The sequence below is a fragment of the Osmerus eperlanus genome, chromosome 23, assembly GCF_963692335.1.
Source record: "Osmerus eperlanus chromosome 23, fOsmEpe2.1, whole genome shotgun sequence".
Lineage (NCBI taxonomy): Eukaryota > Metazoa > Chordata > Actinopteri > Osmeriformes > Osmeridae > Osmerus > Osmerus eperlanus.
In genome coordinates this window covers 5,043,567-5,056,376 of record NC_085040.1, presented here as the reverse complement: position 1 = coordinate 5,056,376, position 12,810 = coordinate 5,043,567, and the positions used below count along the sequence as shown (strand labels likewise).

At 48.8% G+C, this 12,810-nt stretch overlaps 1 protein-coding gene across 1 annotated transcript; it reads right to left on the bottom strand.

The window, feature by feature from the left end:
• Positions 1 to 5,614: 5,614 nt before the first annotated feature.
• cd248a (CD248 molecule, endosialin a) lies at positions 5,615 to 9,703 on the bottom strand. Its single transcript, XM_062449385.1, has one exon. The coding sequence runs from the start codon at positions 9,442 to 9,444 to the stop codon at positions 7,117 to 7,119; it is 2,328 nt and encodes a 775-aa protein (XP_062305369.1). The 5' UTR covers positions 9,445 to 9,703; the 3' UTR covers positions 5,615 to 7,116.
• Between the last annotated feature and the right edge of the window lie 3,107 nt (positions 9,704 to 12,810).

Sequence of the window (12,810 nt, the reverse complement as noted above, 5' to 3'; positions counted from 1 at the left end):
AACCAAGATAAGTGAAACCACTTATAGTTCGACGTCAGTTGTTTGCATCAAGGATCCAGTGTGAACAGCAATTAGCTTAAATAATGAGCAACAAATAGGTTGAAAGCCTAACACACAAATGCAGCCCACAGAACAGTCAAGAAAATGGATTCAATGCAGTCTAATACGTCCCACTCTAACCCAAAGAGGGGAACACAAACCATGACAGAACCCTAACCGACAGATCAAAGAAGCACCCCCATTCCCAGAACACCATGACCTGAACATCTGCTCCAGCACTTGTGAAAATAGATAAATCCACATCTTGCATGATTCCTACCCCCCCAGTGTGATATCAGAAGAATGGAGGGATAGCTGTTGTTATCTTTCCACCCTCATATAAACAAGGGAATGGCAGGCCGTTTCGTTAATAGTTGTGTAAAAGGGGATCTCTGAGGCTTTAGGTTGGGGTGGAGGGGTGCCAGGGAAGACTTTCATGCAATAGAAAACAGACGCTACAGAATGATGAGCTTCTTCACCCCTCTTGATGTTGAGAGATACCATGCTAACGCTTGGCTAGCTAACAGAGGATCACAATAGCACTCAGTGGTAACCACGGCAGCATTGTAAGGGTAATCCTAGACTTTTGGAGGGATTTTGCCACGTCATAAAAACTTGGCTGAAGAGATATGGCATGTGATGTAGATAAAATGTCAGATGTAGACTTTTCACGGTGAGAGATGTCCACACAGTAATTATGTCTGGTAAATGTTACAACCTTTCTAGAGCCAGATTTCTCATGTTCCGTCTGAATCACAATATCAAACTAGTAATTCAAAACGGTTCATATAGGTATCCGAGGCCTAAACACAATGAAACTGTATTCTGAAGTCTACAACGGTATTGCTTTGGTTTCTGTGTCTTATAAGTAATTTAGCTTTTAAATAATTGATGTGTAAAATCAGCTAATCATGTTACATTTCCCCTCTCACAGGCCAGTACATAACATTGTAAATGTTTTACAAACACTTCATACAAATGTAATCACGTTGTAAAAGTTTTATAACAGAAATACTTGCCTTGGGTACAATAAGATGCAAAGATACAGTAGAATTCATGTGTTTGGAGTGGACCTGTCTCTACCAAGTTCCTTCATGTGAACCTAGAATATTCCATATTTCACAGCTGTAACCTTGAATAACGTCCTTATTTCTGCCAGTATTCTCAATTAAAAGGTTATTTTAAGTCTGAGAATACCAGCATCAAGGATCTCCCAGAACTTTGATGTAGAAATCACGTATGTTGACATCCAAAATAAAGTATGCACAGAATCCAAGATTTTATTCCTTTTACATTACGCCTGCAAAATATGCTTGGTCTGCACTGGTCTGACATTAAGTTTGGGTTGAAGCATTCTCCTTGGGTAACAAGGCTGGCTTCATCAGAGAGAAAGACCTTTTCTGAGTGTATTCACACATCCACACACCACTACACATTTAAGACTTGTCAGAGACATGCACAGACTCTTAAACCATCCCAACATACCTCCCTTTCTCTCAATCAGGCTTAGAATATAATTCCCTTTATGTGACTGAGTGTAGCACTCCCATTCGCACAGAAGACAGCTCACGCACACACACCCCCCCACACACACACACACAACAATAAACAGATGTGTGTAGTCCCATAGATGGGATTTAGTTCCCATTATCTGAAGTGCAGCTGAGTCCCATAGAAGCTTCCATGCGGTTCTAATCAGGGGACAATAAGAGGGACCTCTGGAACGAGCCAGATCTCTTCCCTCTGTTTGTGGAGCCCTGGTTTCCCGCTGACCAGCATGGACAACACTGCCCACCTCTCTGGGCTGACCTCCACCCCTCAACCTCCCTCCCTCCATCCTTCCTTCCCTCTGGGCACTCTCCTCATCAACATCTACCTGCAACATCTGTTCTTTCTTCCCTGGAACCTCCAACCTCCTCCTCGTTGTGCTCCCCCTTTTATTCATGTCAATCTCTACTCTTCTCTCCTTGCATCTTCTCTCCTCTCGTCTCTCTCACTCTCGCTTTGCTTCTCACTCTCTCTTCTCTATCGCCCTGTGTCTCTGTCTTTGTCTTGCCGCCATCACTCCGCTATCCTTTTTCTCTTTCTTCCTTCTCCCTCCCTCCCTCCCCATACCCCTCTTTTATTCCCCACTCCTTCAGTTGACTCAGACTACATATTTAGTATTCCATATTGCTCCTCGCGCACTGACAGACTCTGCCATTCCAGTTGCAAGTCCACACTGGCCCTGGGGCGAGTGGTTGTGATGTTGGTCAGAGAGGACCACGGTCTGCTGTGTCAGTCCAGACTGAACACATCGTGGTTTGATTTGGTGTCTGTTCTCTAGCAAAGACTTAAAACAGGTATTCAAAAAGTATGGTTACCTGGCTAGCTGACTGGCTAGCTGACTGGCTAGCTGACTGGCTAGCTGACTGGCTAGCTGACTGGCTGGCTGACTGGCTGGCTGACTGGCTGGCTGACTGGCTGACTGGCTGGCTGGCTGGCTGGCTGACTGACTGGCTGACTGGCTGGCTGGCTGGCTGACTGGCTGGCTAGCTGGCTGGCTGGCTAGCTGGCTGGCTAGCTGGATGGCTGGCGATTCATGCAAGCTAGATTTCAGACAAAAGTGCAGGCGCCATGTGCATTTGATTTGACACAATCTTGCCCCCGCCTGAACAGCAGGATTGCAATTGCCAGTCATTGATCAACGGGGAGGGCTCTCATTAATAATCAGTGTCTGTCTAATTAAAGCTCACTGTTTGAGATTTTCTAAAACACATGCACAGTGTGTGTGTGTGTGTGCGCATTTGTATCCGTGTATTTGTGTAAGTGTGTATGTGTGTGTGTGTGGGTGTATGTGTGTGTGTCTGTGTTTGAGTGTGTGCATACAGTATGAATGTAAGTGTACTTGTGTGTACACGGGTGTTAAGAGTGCAGTATACTTGTGTATGTAGGGATGTTTACCCAAATGTGCGTTTGTATGTGTGTGCGCTCTAGATAAGAGCGTCTGCTAAATGACTAAATGTGTGTATGTGTATGGGGCATGCTTTTTCCTCATGCAGTCAGAGACCAAGCTGAAGCCTTCAGCTGTAGTTCTGCAGATGAAGACAGGCTGAAGTTCAGGAAGTGTTCAGATGTAGTTCTGCAGGCAGCAGAGGAAGACAGGTTGAAGTTCAGGAAGTGTTCAGACGTAGTTCTGCAGGCAGTACAGGAAGACAGGATGAAGTTCAGGAAGTGTTCAGATGTAGTTCTGCAGGCAGCAGAGGATGACAGGCTGAAGTTCAGGAAGTGTTCAGCTGTAGTTCTGCAGGCAGCAGAGGAAGACAGGCTGAAGTTCAGGAAGTGTTCAGATGTAGTTCTGCAGGCAGCAGAGGAAGACAGGCTGAAGTTCAGGAAGTGTTCAGATGTAATTCTGCAGGCAGAGGGAGACAGGCTGAGGGCCAGTTTTAATGACAGGGATTAGGCTGCAAGAGCAGGGGAGGTCCATGAAGGGCTAAAGTTACTGAAGGGAAACGGTGTGTGTGTACTGTGTGTGTGTACTCTGTGTACTGCGTATGAGTGAGACCGTGTGTGCTTGTGTTGTGAGAGATATTGTGTGTGTAATGTACAGTGTACATGTTTGTATTGTGTACCAAGGAGAAACCTATTAGACATCAAAATACTTATTTTGTTTATTTAAGCTGGTCCAGCAAGTTAGGGAGTTCATATTTAAGGGGAGAGTTTAAAGTTACTTAGTGATGATGGATGCCAATTGGGATAACCCAATACACATGAAAAAGGTACACAAGCAATTATTCGAGTCAAAATATATCATTTACAGAGTCCAACGCAAATGATGTAACCCAAGCTCGCTCTCTCACTCACACACACACACACACACACACACATCAATAGTTGGCACCTATCTTTCTTCAGTCTCTGTTGAACACATCACTGTCATCATACTGGAGAGACCCACAGCAGGACTGGATAATAGGGAAAGCTTCTGGGACTCCTCTGGTTTCCAGTCACCGTCCACAGACAGCAACAGCAGCTCCTATTCTTCTGCCTACAGTATTGGGTCATTAAAAACCGCAGATCGTTCAATATCCTCACTGTTTGTGTAAGCGATTGAAGGCATGTGTGTGTGCCTTGCTTTGACTCCAAGCAGTGTCGTGAAGGACGAGCCCGGGTAATGGAGGACAGATTCGGACAGACCAGATGGGGACGTTACGGGGGGGAAAAAACGTTTTCAAGTGGTCCTGTCGTGCTGATGGCTGGTATTTGTCATCATCATTCGTTCCCTTTTCAAATGCGTTTCAATAGTACTCCTTAAATATCGCTTTGGAGTCCTTTGATTTGCTCAGAAAGAACATTATGGTGGAACCAGCTGTCACTGGTGTCACAGCAGTGACAAATTCCTATGCGGTGGTCTGTACTTTCAACAGGCCGGGCAACAATTGGCTTGTCAGTGAGATAGATGTACTGCAGTACTGAGGCACACAATGCAGCCGACCAGTAAACCACCATTAGGGAACTGTCTACCACCTACTAAATCACAACACACACACACACTAATTACACACACAGACACACTAATCACACAAACAGAGACTAATATGGAGGAGGTCTGATGCACTAACCCTGGTTTCATCATTTCTTTTAAGTTATCCTCCGTCAAGATTTGATCTGATTTAAATTCAATATAAATCAGGTTGAGTACCAACACATTTGAGCACGTCTGTAAAAGGGAGGAGTCCCTGAAGCAATTATTTGCTGAAAAAGTATGCCATGGAAAACAGTGCACATTCTGATCAGTGTATTTCTTCATCTATTAACCAAAATAATCAATTAATAAAAGTAGCCCATTCATAAAACGAAGCACTCTATGATACCCTGAGCCTGACTTCATATTCAAGCCACCACAATCAAGCACTGGTAACGCGAGAGCTTGGACTACAGTCAGCAAAGGGAATGAACAAGCTTTGAGATGTCAGTTACTGTGGCCCATGAGCTACCCCAGCCGCACAGTTGGAACCCTGAGCCAGATGCAGCCCCTGACAGTGGAACAACAATCCCCAGTTCACCTAGTCACCCCTAGGACACCCCCTCCGAGCACAACTGACACACACTGCTGGCTCTGATCAGCACATTCCATTAGCAAGCAATCACAAAAGTCCCCTGCAAGCTCTGACACATGCACACACACACACACACACACACACACACATCAACACAGTGTTTGGATACAGAGGGCCCGATCCTAATGGGGCTGATGTACTTTGTCGATGAAGCATTTCCCAACACTAACAGCTTCTTTGGAGAGGTTCCAGTGTTGTGATGTGTTTCTGATTCATGGCATTCTCAAGTTCACTCACCCTTCTCCCTAGCCTCCACACAACACACTGAGGGGTAACTGATGACGTTTACCTAACAGCCTCAATGAAAGGCCCTTTTGAACTACTGTTGTTTGGAGTTATTGACTGCCAACTGTTTATTTGACAGTATCTTGAAATATTAGTCACTGCACTGAAAGAGGCCTTTCAGCACCTCACATGACTTCGAAATAACTCACCAAAGATACTGAGTGGTCAAAACAACACAAGAACATCAACACAACCTTAAAATAACATTTTAATCAACAATTACTTCGAACGTAACAGGTAACACAGTTTGAAAAGGCTTCAGGCATATCTGATTTCGTAGTCCCTACATCTAAATGCACAACCGAGGGGCGACTCTCTGGAGAAGATTTGATTGTCGTACGTCTGTTGATGGCTGCAGTTACATCTCAACGTGCTAGAGGGCGCATTGGCTTCAGTTGCAAAAAGTTGGAAAAAGACCAGTATGGCTGATATGTATAGAAGTCTAAGGGCTCATGTGTGTGTCCAGGAGTTGACTGAGGGTGTTACCCTTTAGAAATATGTGGCAGGAGATTGAAGAGCAGTTGAAAGGTCACCATAGGCTAACAAGGTCAATGCTAATGTCAGCCAGCAGTCTGTAACCCCATCTCCAGACCTTGTGCAGAGCAAACAACTGCACTTTGACCCGCACCAGGAATGAAACAAGAAAAGATGAGGACTTTTCTCTAAATTGGAGATGAATGGGGTATAACTTACCCAGAGGCAGACATACATTCCTCTGAATATATATGGCTTTTGTGTAAAACAAAAAGGCACTTAATCAAGACCTAATGCCGCTAACATTTTCTAGAAGTTTTTAGACCGAGTGACATCATATTACATACATACAAAAAGAACCACACATACATATATACAAAAGGCTGCTGTTTGGTCGACGTTTTGGTTCTATCCTGTAGACGAGCACTTGGGCACACCAGTAACATTCGAATGATTGCTTTCCTCAACAGCATCATTTGACAGTCATGCTTGCAAAGTTTTCTGATTTGCAGTAACAGGAAAGCCTTTTGTCCTTTTAAATGGAAATATGCACCCATGCTCACCATTCAGCATCTTTACAGAGAAATGATGGCCGCGACACAAGGCTCTTTAACACAGTCGACAAAAATAGTTATTTGCAAATGCCACGCTTTGGGAATGAGCTTAATTGAGCATTAAACCATTAGAGTTAGCAAGTTTTCTAGACTTAAGGAAAAACTAGATCTTGCTACTGTACTGTCATTTATAAATGCTGTTTACATGGAACGGATGGTTTACTGAAACTCTATTCACACAAACATCTGGGGATTTTAGTGTTTATATTGAACAATCAAATGGATGATTTTTTAATGACCGTGTAGTGCAATCCTATTTAGGATTTAGATCTTACACTGAGGTCTGTGTACAATATTAATGCGAACATCAATGCTGTTTTTAGCAAGTCAAAGTATCCCCACTCCCTAACCCGACCCCAATGAAAGAAAAAAAAAGGATCAGTGGTTTCTAAAAACCCCTTTTTATCCAACTCTTTTTAGACGATATTCCACAGAAACATCCAAATGTTCAAAGAGTCCGAGTATAAAAGGGATCCACAAGCGATTCCTTAGGGGCACAGACACAGCATCTCCCTGCTCCTGCCCTGCTTTCTTCAGAAGCCCCCTTCTTTCCCTGTCCAACTACAAAACTGTCTATGGGGTCCTCTTTGTTGCTGGAGCCCCTTTCAGACGTGGGTCTTCACCCCTGCACCAGGGTTGGGGGCACCCTGTTTGTCGTGTGCCCCAGAGATCCAATGGTAGCAGTCGGTGGCGCTCTTGTTACGCGGCTGGACGGCGCAGCGGGTACAGTACACGATGCCCAGCGCCACCATGACCACGACAAAGATACACACAGGCACCAGCAGCCCCACTAAGAGCCAGTTGCCCCCCTCCTTCTGCCCACCGCCCCCCTGGACATCCACCGCCTCGCCCTCATCCTCCTCCGTCACAATCGGCCCTGGACTGAGGGAGGACAGAGGAGGCTGGAAGGGCGTGTCCTGGGCTGGGGTTGAAGTGACCTCGTCGTAGTCGCCCTTCCTCTCCTCGTCGAACTCCGACACCCTCGCAGGGAGAGAGGAATCCTCGTAGACGTTATCGCCGTAGGCCGTCTCCTCCAGATATTCTTGATCGGGGTAATTCCCTGGCGTGATGGGCTCCTCCAACACGGGCCAGACTGGATCCTGGTTGGCCGGGATGGGGCTGACCCAGAGCCAGTTCCACGCCCCTTCCGAGATGGTGGAGGTGGGGAGAGGCGTGGAAGTCGTGGTGATCTCCTCGTCCTCCTCCTCTTCATCCTCATACAAGTATGGGGTGGGTGTGGGGGGAGGAGTTGAGGTGGGCCCGGGTGTGGTCTCCCCCGCCAGATGGACCCCCACCTCTTGTTTGTCATCCTCTGGTTCCTCTGTGGGGGGGTCCTCTGTGGGGGGGTCCTCTTTGGGGGCGCTGGTCACCCATATGACGTCACCCGCCACCGCTGGGGGGTCAGTGAGCCAATTCAGAGAGTCGCCTTCCTCGGGGGGCCAGTCAGTCTGGCTCTGCTGGGGGGTCCAGTAGTAGACTGGCTCCTGGGGGTCCCAAACGGGGCCGGGGTGGCGGGTGGCCCAGGGGTCGGCAGGGGTGGCGGTGGGAGGCTCCTCGCCCTCGCCGATCTCCCTGCAGGCGAAGTGATCCGGCAGCAGCTCGTAGCCCACCTCGCAGTAGCACTCGAAGCCGCCCTCGTAGTTCACGCACATCTGCTGGCACATTCCCGGGATCTGGCACTCGTCCACGTCCTGGCAGTGGCTGGGGTCTCCGGGAAGCGGGCTGTAGCCGTAGTGGCAGTGGCAGGCGTGCGAGCCCGGCGTGTTCTCGCAGGCGTGCTCGCACGGCGTCCGGGCGCACTCGTCCACGTCCTCGCACTCGCCCTTTTCGTCCGTCCGGTAGCCTTCTCGGCAGCCGCACTCGAAGGACCCCGGGGCGTTCACGCACAGCTGCTCGCAGGGGCTCTGGAGACACTCGTCCACGTCCAGGCAGCCGCTCTCGTCCGGCGCCAGCATGTATCCTTCCGGGCAGGCGCAGCGGTAGCCGTCGGAGATGGGCAGGCACTCAAACTCGCAGGGGGCCCCCTGGCAGGGGTCGTTGGGCGTGCAGCTCTGGCCGTCGGGGCTGACCTGGAAGCCTTCGAAGCACTCGCAGTAGTAGTGGGTGCCGGCCACCCTGCAGAAATGCTCACAGCCTCCGTTGTCCTGCCTGCACCAGTCCTCCTCCACCGGGGCATCGTCCGTACACAGGGGGGCATCCTTGGACCAGCCCACCGTGCCGTCGTCCCTCAGCATGCACAACACCGACTGCTCGTCCTTGGCGCCCGAGGGGCACGGCACCGTCGCCACCGAGCCGAAGGGCAGGTGGGTGAGGAGGGTGCTGAGGAGGTTGAAGGGCGTGGTGTAGAGGGCGTTCCCCGCCCCCTCGCTCCACAAGGCCGGGCACATGCCCGCGTAGGTGTACCGGCACAGGTACCCGTCCACGGGCACCGAGCAGGACCCGTCCAACCATTTGAAGTTGTCGCGTTGCTCGGCGGCGACCGTGCTGTAGCTCGTGACCACGCAGCGCGGGGCCGAGCAGGCGCCGGGCGTGTCGTCCTTCAGCCAGTTGGTGTACTGGGTGTCCTGGTCGCCCGTGGTCCAGCTGAAGCCTCGGAGCGGGCGCGAGGCGGTGCACTGGCGGGGCTGCCGCTGGAGGCCGATCCACACCCGGACTGCGGTGCGCGAGCCCCTGAGCTCCACGCCGGAGAAGAGGGCGGCGATGGTGTCGGCTTCCTCCTGGCGCTTGACGGTGGCCAGGTTGCCTCCCTTATCCTTGCAGCTCCTCCAGGAGTCGAGGAAGGTCTTCCTCTGGAAGTAGAGCACGAAGCAGCCGTCCTCGTTGCACAGGGCGTCCCTCTCCCGCAGGTCCTGAGAGGAGACCGGGGCGACTCCGCACGCCAGGCCCAGGAGGGAGAGCAGGAGGGCTGCAGTCCAGCCCGAGAACGATCCCATCCTTCACTCGTACCAGCTTAACCGCTCCAACTCTGTCTCTCCTTTCGTTCCTCCGTTCACCTCGTGGCTCTTTTTTTGTCCTCCTGTTGTGACGAGTTGTGTTTTTTTCCTTCCTTTTCAGTCTTCTATCTGAACTTTTCTCCCTTCATCTGAAGTTTTTGCTGTAAACTTCAGTTTCTCTCATTCCCACTCTTTGACTCTGTGCTGGTGAAAGAGTACTGTGCTGGAGTTGAGTGCTTGCAGATTGCCCCCAGATTTTGGAGGAAGGGAGGGAGAGAGCGGGAGAGCGAGAGAGCGAGAGAGAGAGAGAGAGAGAGAGAGAGAGAGAGAGAGAGAGAGAGAGAGAGAGAGAGAGAGAGAGAGAGAGAGAGAGAGAGAGAGAGAGAGAGAGAGAGAGAGGGAGAGAGAGAGAGGAGGAGGAGGTACGGGAAAGGGAGGAAGGGCAGAAGGGAAAAGGGGAGTTTTTTGAAGAGGCGGGGGGTTCTGGATGTGTGTGTGTGTGTGTGTGTGTGTGTGTGTGTGTGTGTGTGTGTGTTTGTGAGGCAGATAGTCTTGGGGGGTTGGGGGAGGTTCATTGGTCTGAGTGTTTCTTTCTTTTCCCGAGCATGTCGTATGGTTTTCATAAGTCCGTTTATGGAAATGCTTTGGGACTGAGCCATTTACCCCCCATGTTTGTCCCACCCTAAACACACACACACACACACACTATAGGGCCCTTCCAGACAAATCCAGTAACGGCCGTTTAAAACTGTTATGTTTTCTTCAATAATTCATAGAGAAGTCAGACAAAGAACTATCTGTGTTCCAACAACCCATCACTCTTCAACCCCAGCCTTCCTCTGGAAACTTCAAGTGATTCTTTTTCCTTTCTTTTGCCGTCTTTTCTACCTCTCCAGTCTTCCCTTTTGTTCTCAACCCCAAACAGGGAACTCGACACACTGTTCTGCAAGAGAAACCACAACTAAATCAGAAAATGGGAACCGCTGTCATGATGTTGCTTTGGATAAAAACGCCTGCTAAATTAATCAATGTAATAAAACATATAAATCACAAGCACTGTTCAGAAATTCTCACAGAGGAATTTGCTTTATTCTGCGACCATGGCATATTTGGGGATATCAATGGGTCTTGCGTCAATGGGTTTTGCATCAGGCTAACAGGCAATGCATTTTCTTCCTCACTCCCCCCTTTGCTAGACCATTCACCAACCCACAGCAGAGTGGTTCATTCCTTTTCTCCTCAAAAATGTAGTTTGCACTCCCTCCACAGCCTTGAGCAAGCGAGAAGACAGCAAACCTACCTATTTGGTCGACCATCTTAAGTAATAACAACAATGCTAACAGCTACGCTAATAAAGCTCTTATTGAGACGGTTGGGCAGTGAAAGTCGCTGAGTTTGCCCGAGCACAGGAAAGGCCTCTGGATTTGCTATGAAAACAAAGCAGTGAAATAGAAACTTGTGTCTAAAGGGGAGTGTTGGATGGGGGAGCAGGGGGGGAAGGGGGGTGGGTTGGGACCTGGTCTACAGAGGAAGTAGCAGGATCTCTATGAGCTCATTAAACATACGTTCTACCTTCTGGGAGCCGACACAGGGTTTCTTCCTGAATGTGAAAGACCAGTGGCGCCTACAGCAGCAGAAGGAAACTCATCCGGTTGGAAGGGTAGAAACCATGTGCTTGTACAGCTCTCTGGGCGTCGAACCCCACAGGTGTAGAGACACACACACACACACACGTCAACGGCTTGTGCCACCTCTGTAAAACTCAAGCCGGCAGTGACCCGGGCAATTTGTCCCCCGTGGTGACAGCCATTAAACCGGGGACCTTAGCCGGCAAGATTTAACGACAGAAAAGGTGTTTTGGGGCTAAATGCCATTTAATGATCTGCAGAAACCTCCGACACTCACTTGCTAAAGTATTTTATAGTTCCCTATGGGCTGTGTAAGCACACATCACGAGGCTCATCTCTCAGCGTCATCCTCTGTGCTTGAACATTCTACACAGCGACGCACAGTCTGAGAATTCATCACAAGACCAGATAGTTGGTGCATAATAACCTTGAGCTGCAGAGTTGGCGTACACTATACCAGAAATATGGTTCTGGACAAATCACTGTGACATTCTCAGAACCTTCATAAATTATCAGGCTGACAGCGACATTGTTGAGAAAAGAGACAAAGTCTGACTATTCTCTTTTGCTTCACTGAGTAGTCTGAGGTGTTCAGCTGTATGTTGGGCTGGGCTATGTGACAAGGAAAACTATACATAGCTCTTGGTTTCTGGGACCAGGTAAGCTTGTAGAAACAGAATTGATATGATGCACAGGTATGGGATGAAGAGGATACTACTGAATGAAGTGTTAATATTTATAGTCTAAATGAATGGGATGATGTAGTAGATGAGTGGGATACGGACTGTGGAACAGACAGCCTCTTAAAACATTTAATTTCAAAGGTACAACTCACCCTGTCCACTCAGGTTTATTTATATATGTATGGGTGGTTGATAACACTTGATAACAAACAGGGAACTGTTTGGAAAAGATCACAATTTATAGGTGGAACGTAAACATAAAAGAGCATATTTGTTTATTTCCCTGGCTACATCGGCAAGCAGGCAAGCAGACAATAAATAACACCCACCTCTCCCCCACCTCTCTACGTTCCTGTCCTCCCTTCTCACCTCCCCTCTCTCCTCTACTCTTCTCATCTGCTTTCCTCTCCTCTCCTTCTCCACACCTCTCTTCTCCTCACTTCTCACCTCTCTCTCTTGTCCTGCCCTCCTCTCACGCTCAGCCATTCTCCACATATTACACTGCTACTGTGTAAGCACACTTCTGTCAATGTCCTTGGCCTAGCTGCCTAAGAGCATGGAGAACGATGCTATTTGCAATGGTTCATGTTCCATTGAGATGTCAATCAAGTTGATTGTAGCAGCTGTGAAGATTGATGGAGCTCAGGGTCATTTGCTCCCGACCAAGAAGGAATGAATGAGCCTTCGATACTGTGTGTCAACAGCCTTTCAAGTCAGACTACACCTCCTCTAGCTGTATTCCAAGCCCAGGTTAGAGTTGACAAGTTCTTCATTGTAGAGATCAACTCGTCTACTTGACAGCGCAGGGGTCTCCTAGTTTAGAAATGTGGGGTACATGTTTTCCTGTACACACACACTCAATGAGTCACAGCAGGACGTCAGGGAGAGATTGTCAGAGTGGCGTCTGCAGTCTCAAGTAGGATGGAACATTCTGGATGTTTTTTATATAGGGTGTGTGTGTGTGTGTGTGAGACACTGTGACCGCGTGTGTGCGTACGTGCGCCCACGCTTGTGTACAGTCAGGCTACACAAGATATGGTCTCTGTTTTGGGAAC

Coding starts and splice junctions, on each gene's coding strand:
- cd248a (XM_062449385.1), bottom strand. CDS start 9,444: ATGGGATCGTTCTCGGGCTGGACTGCAGCCCTCCTGCTCTCCCTCCTG.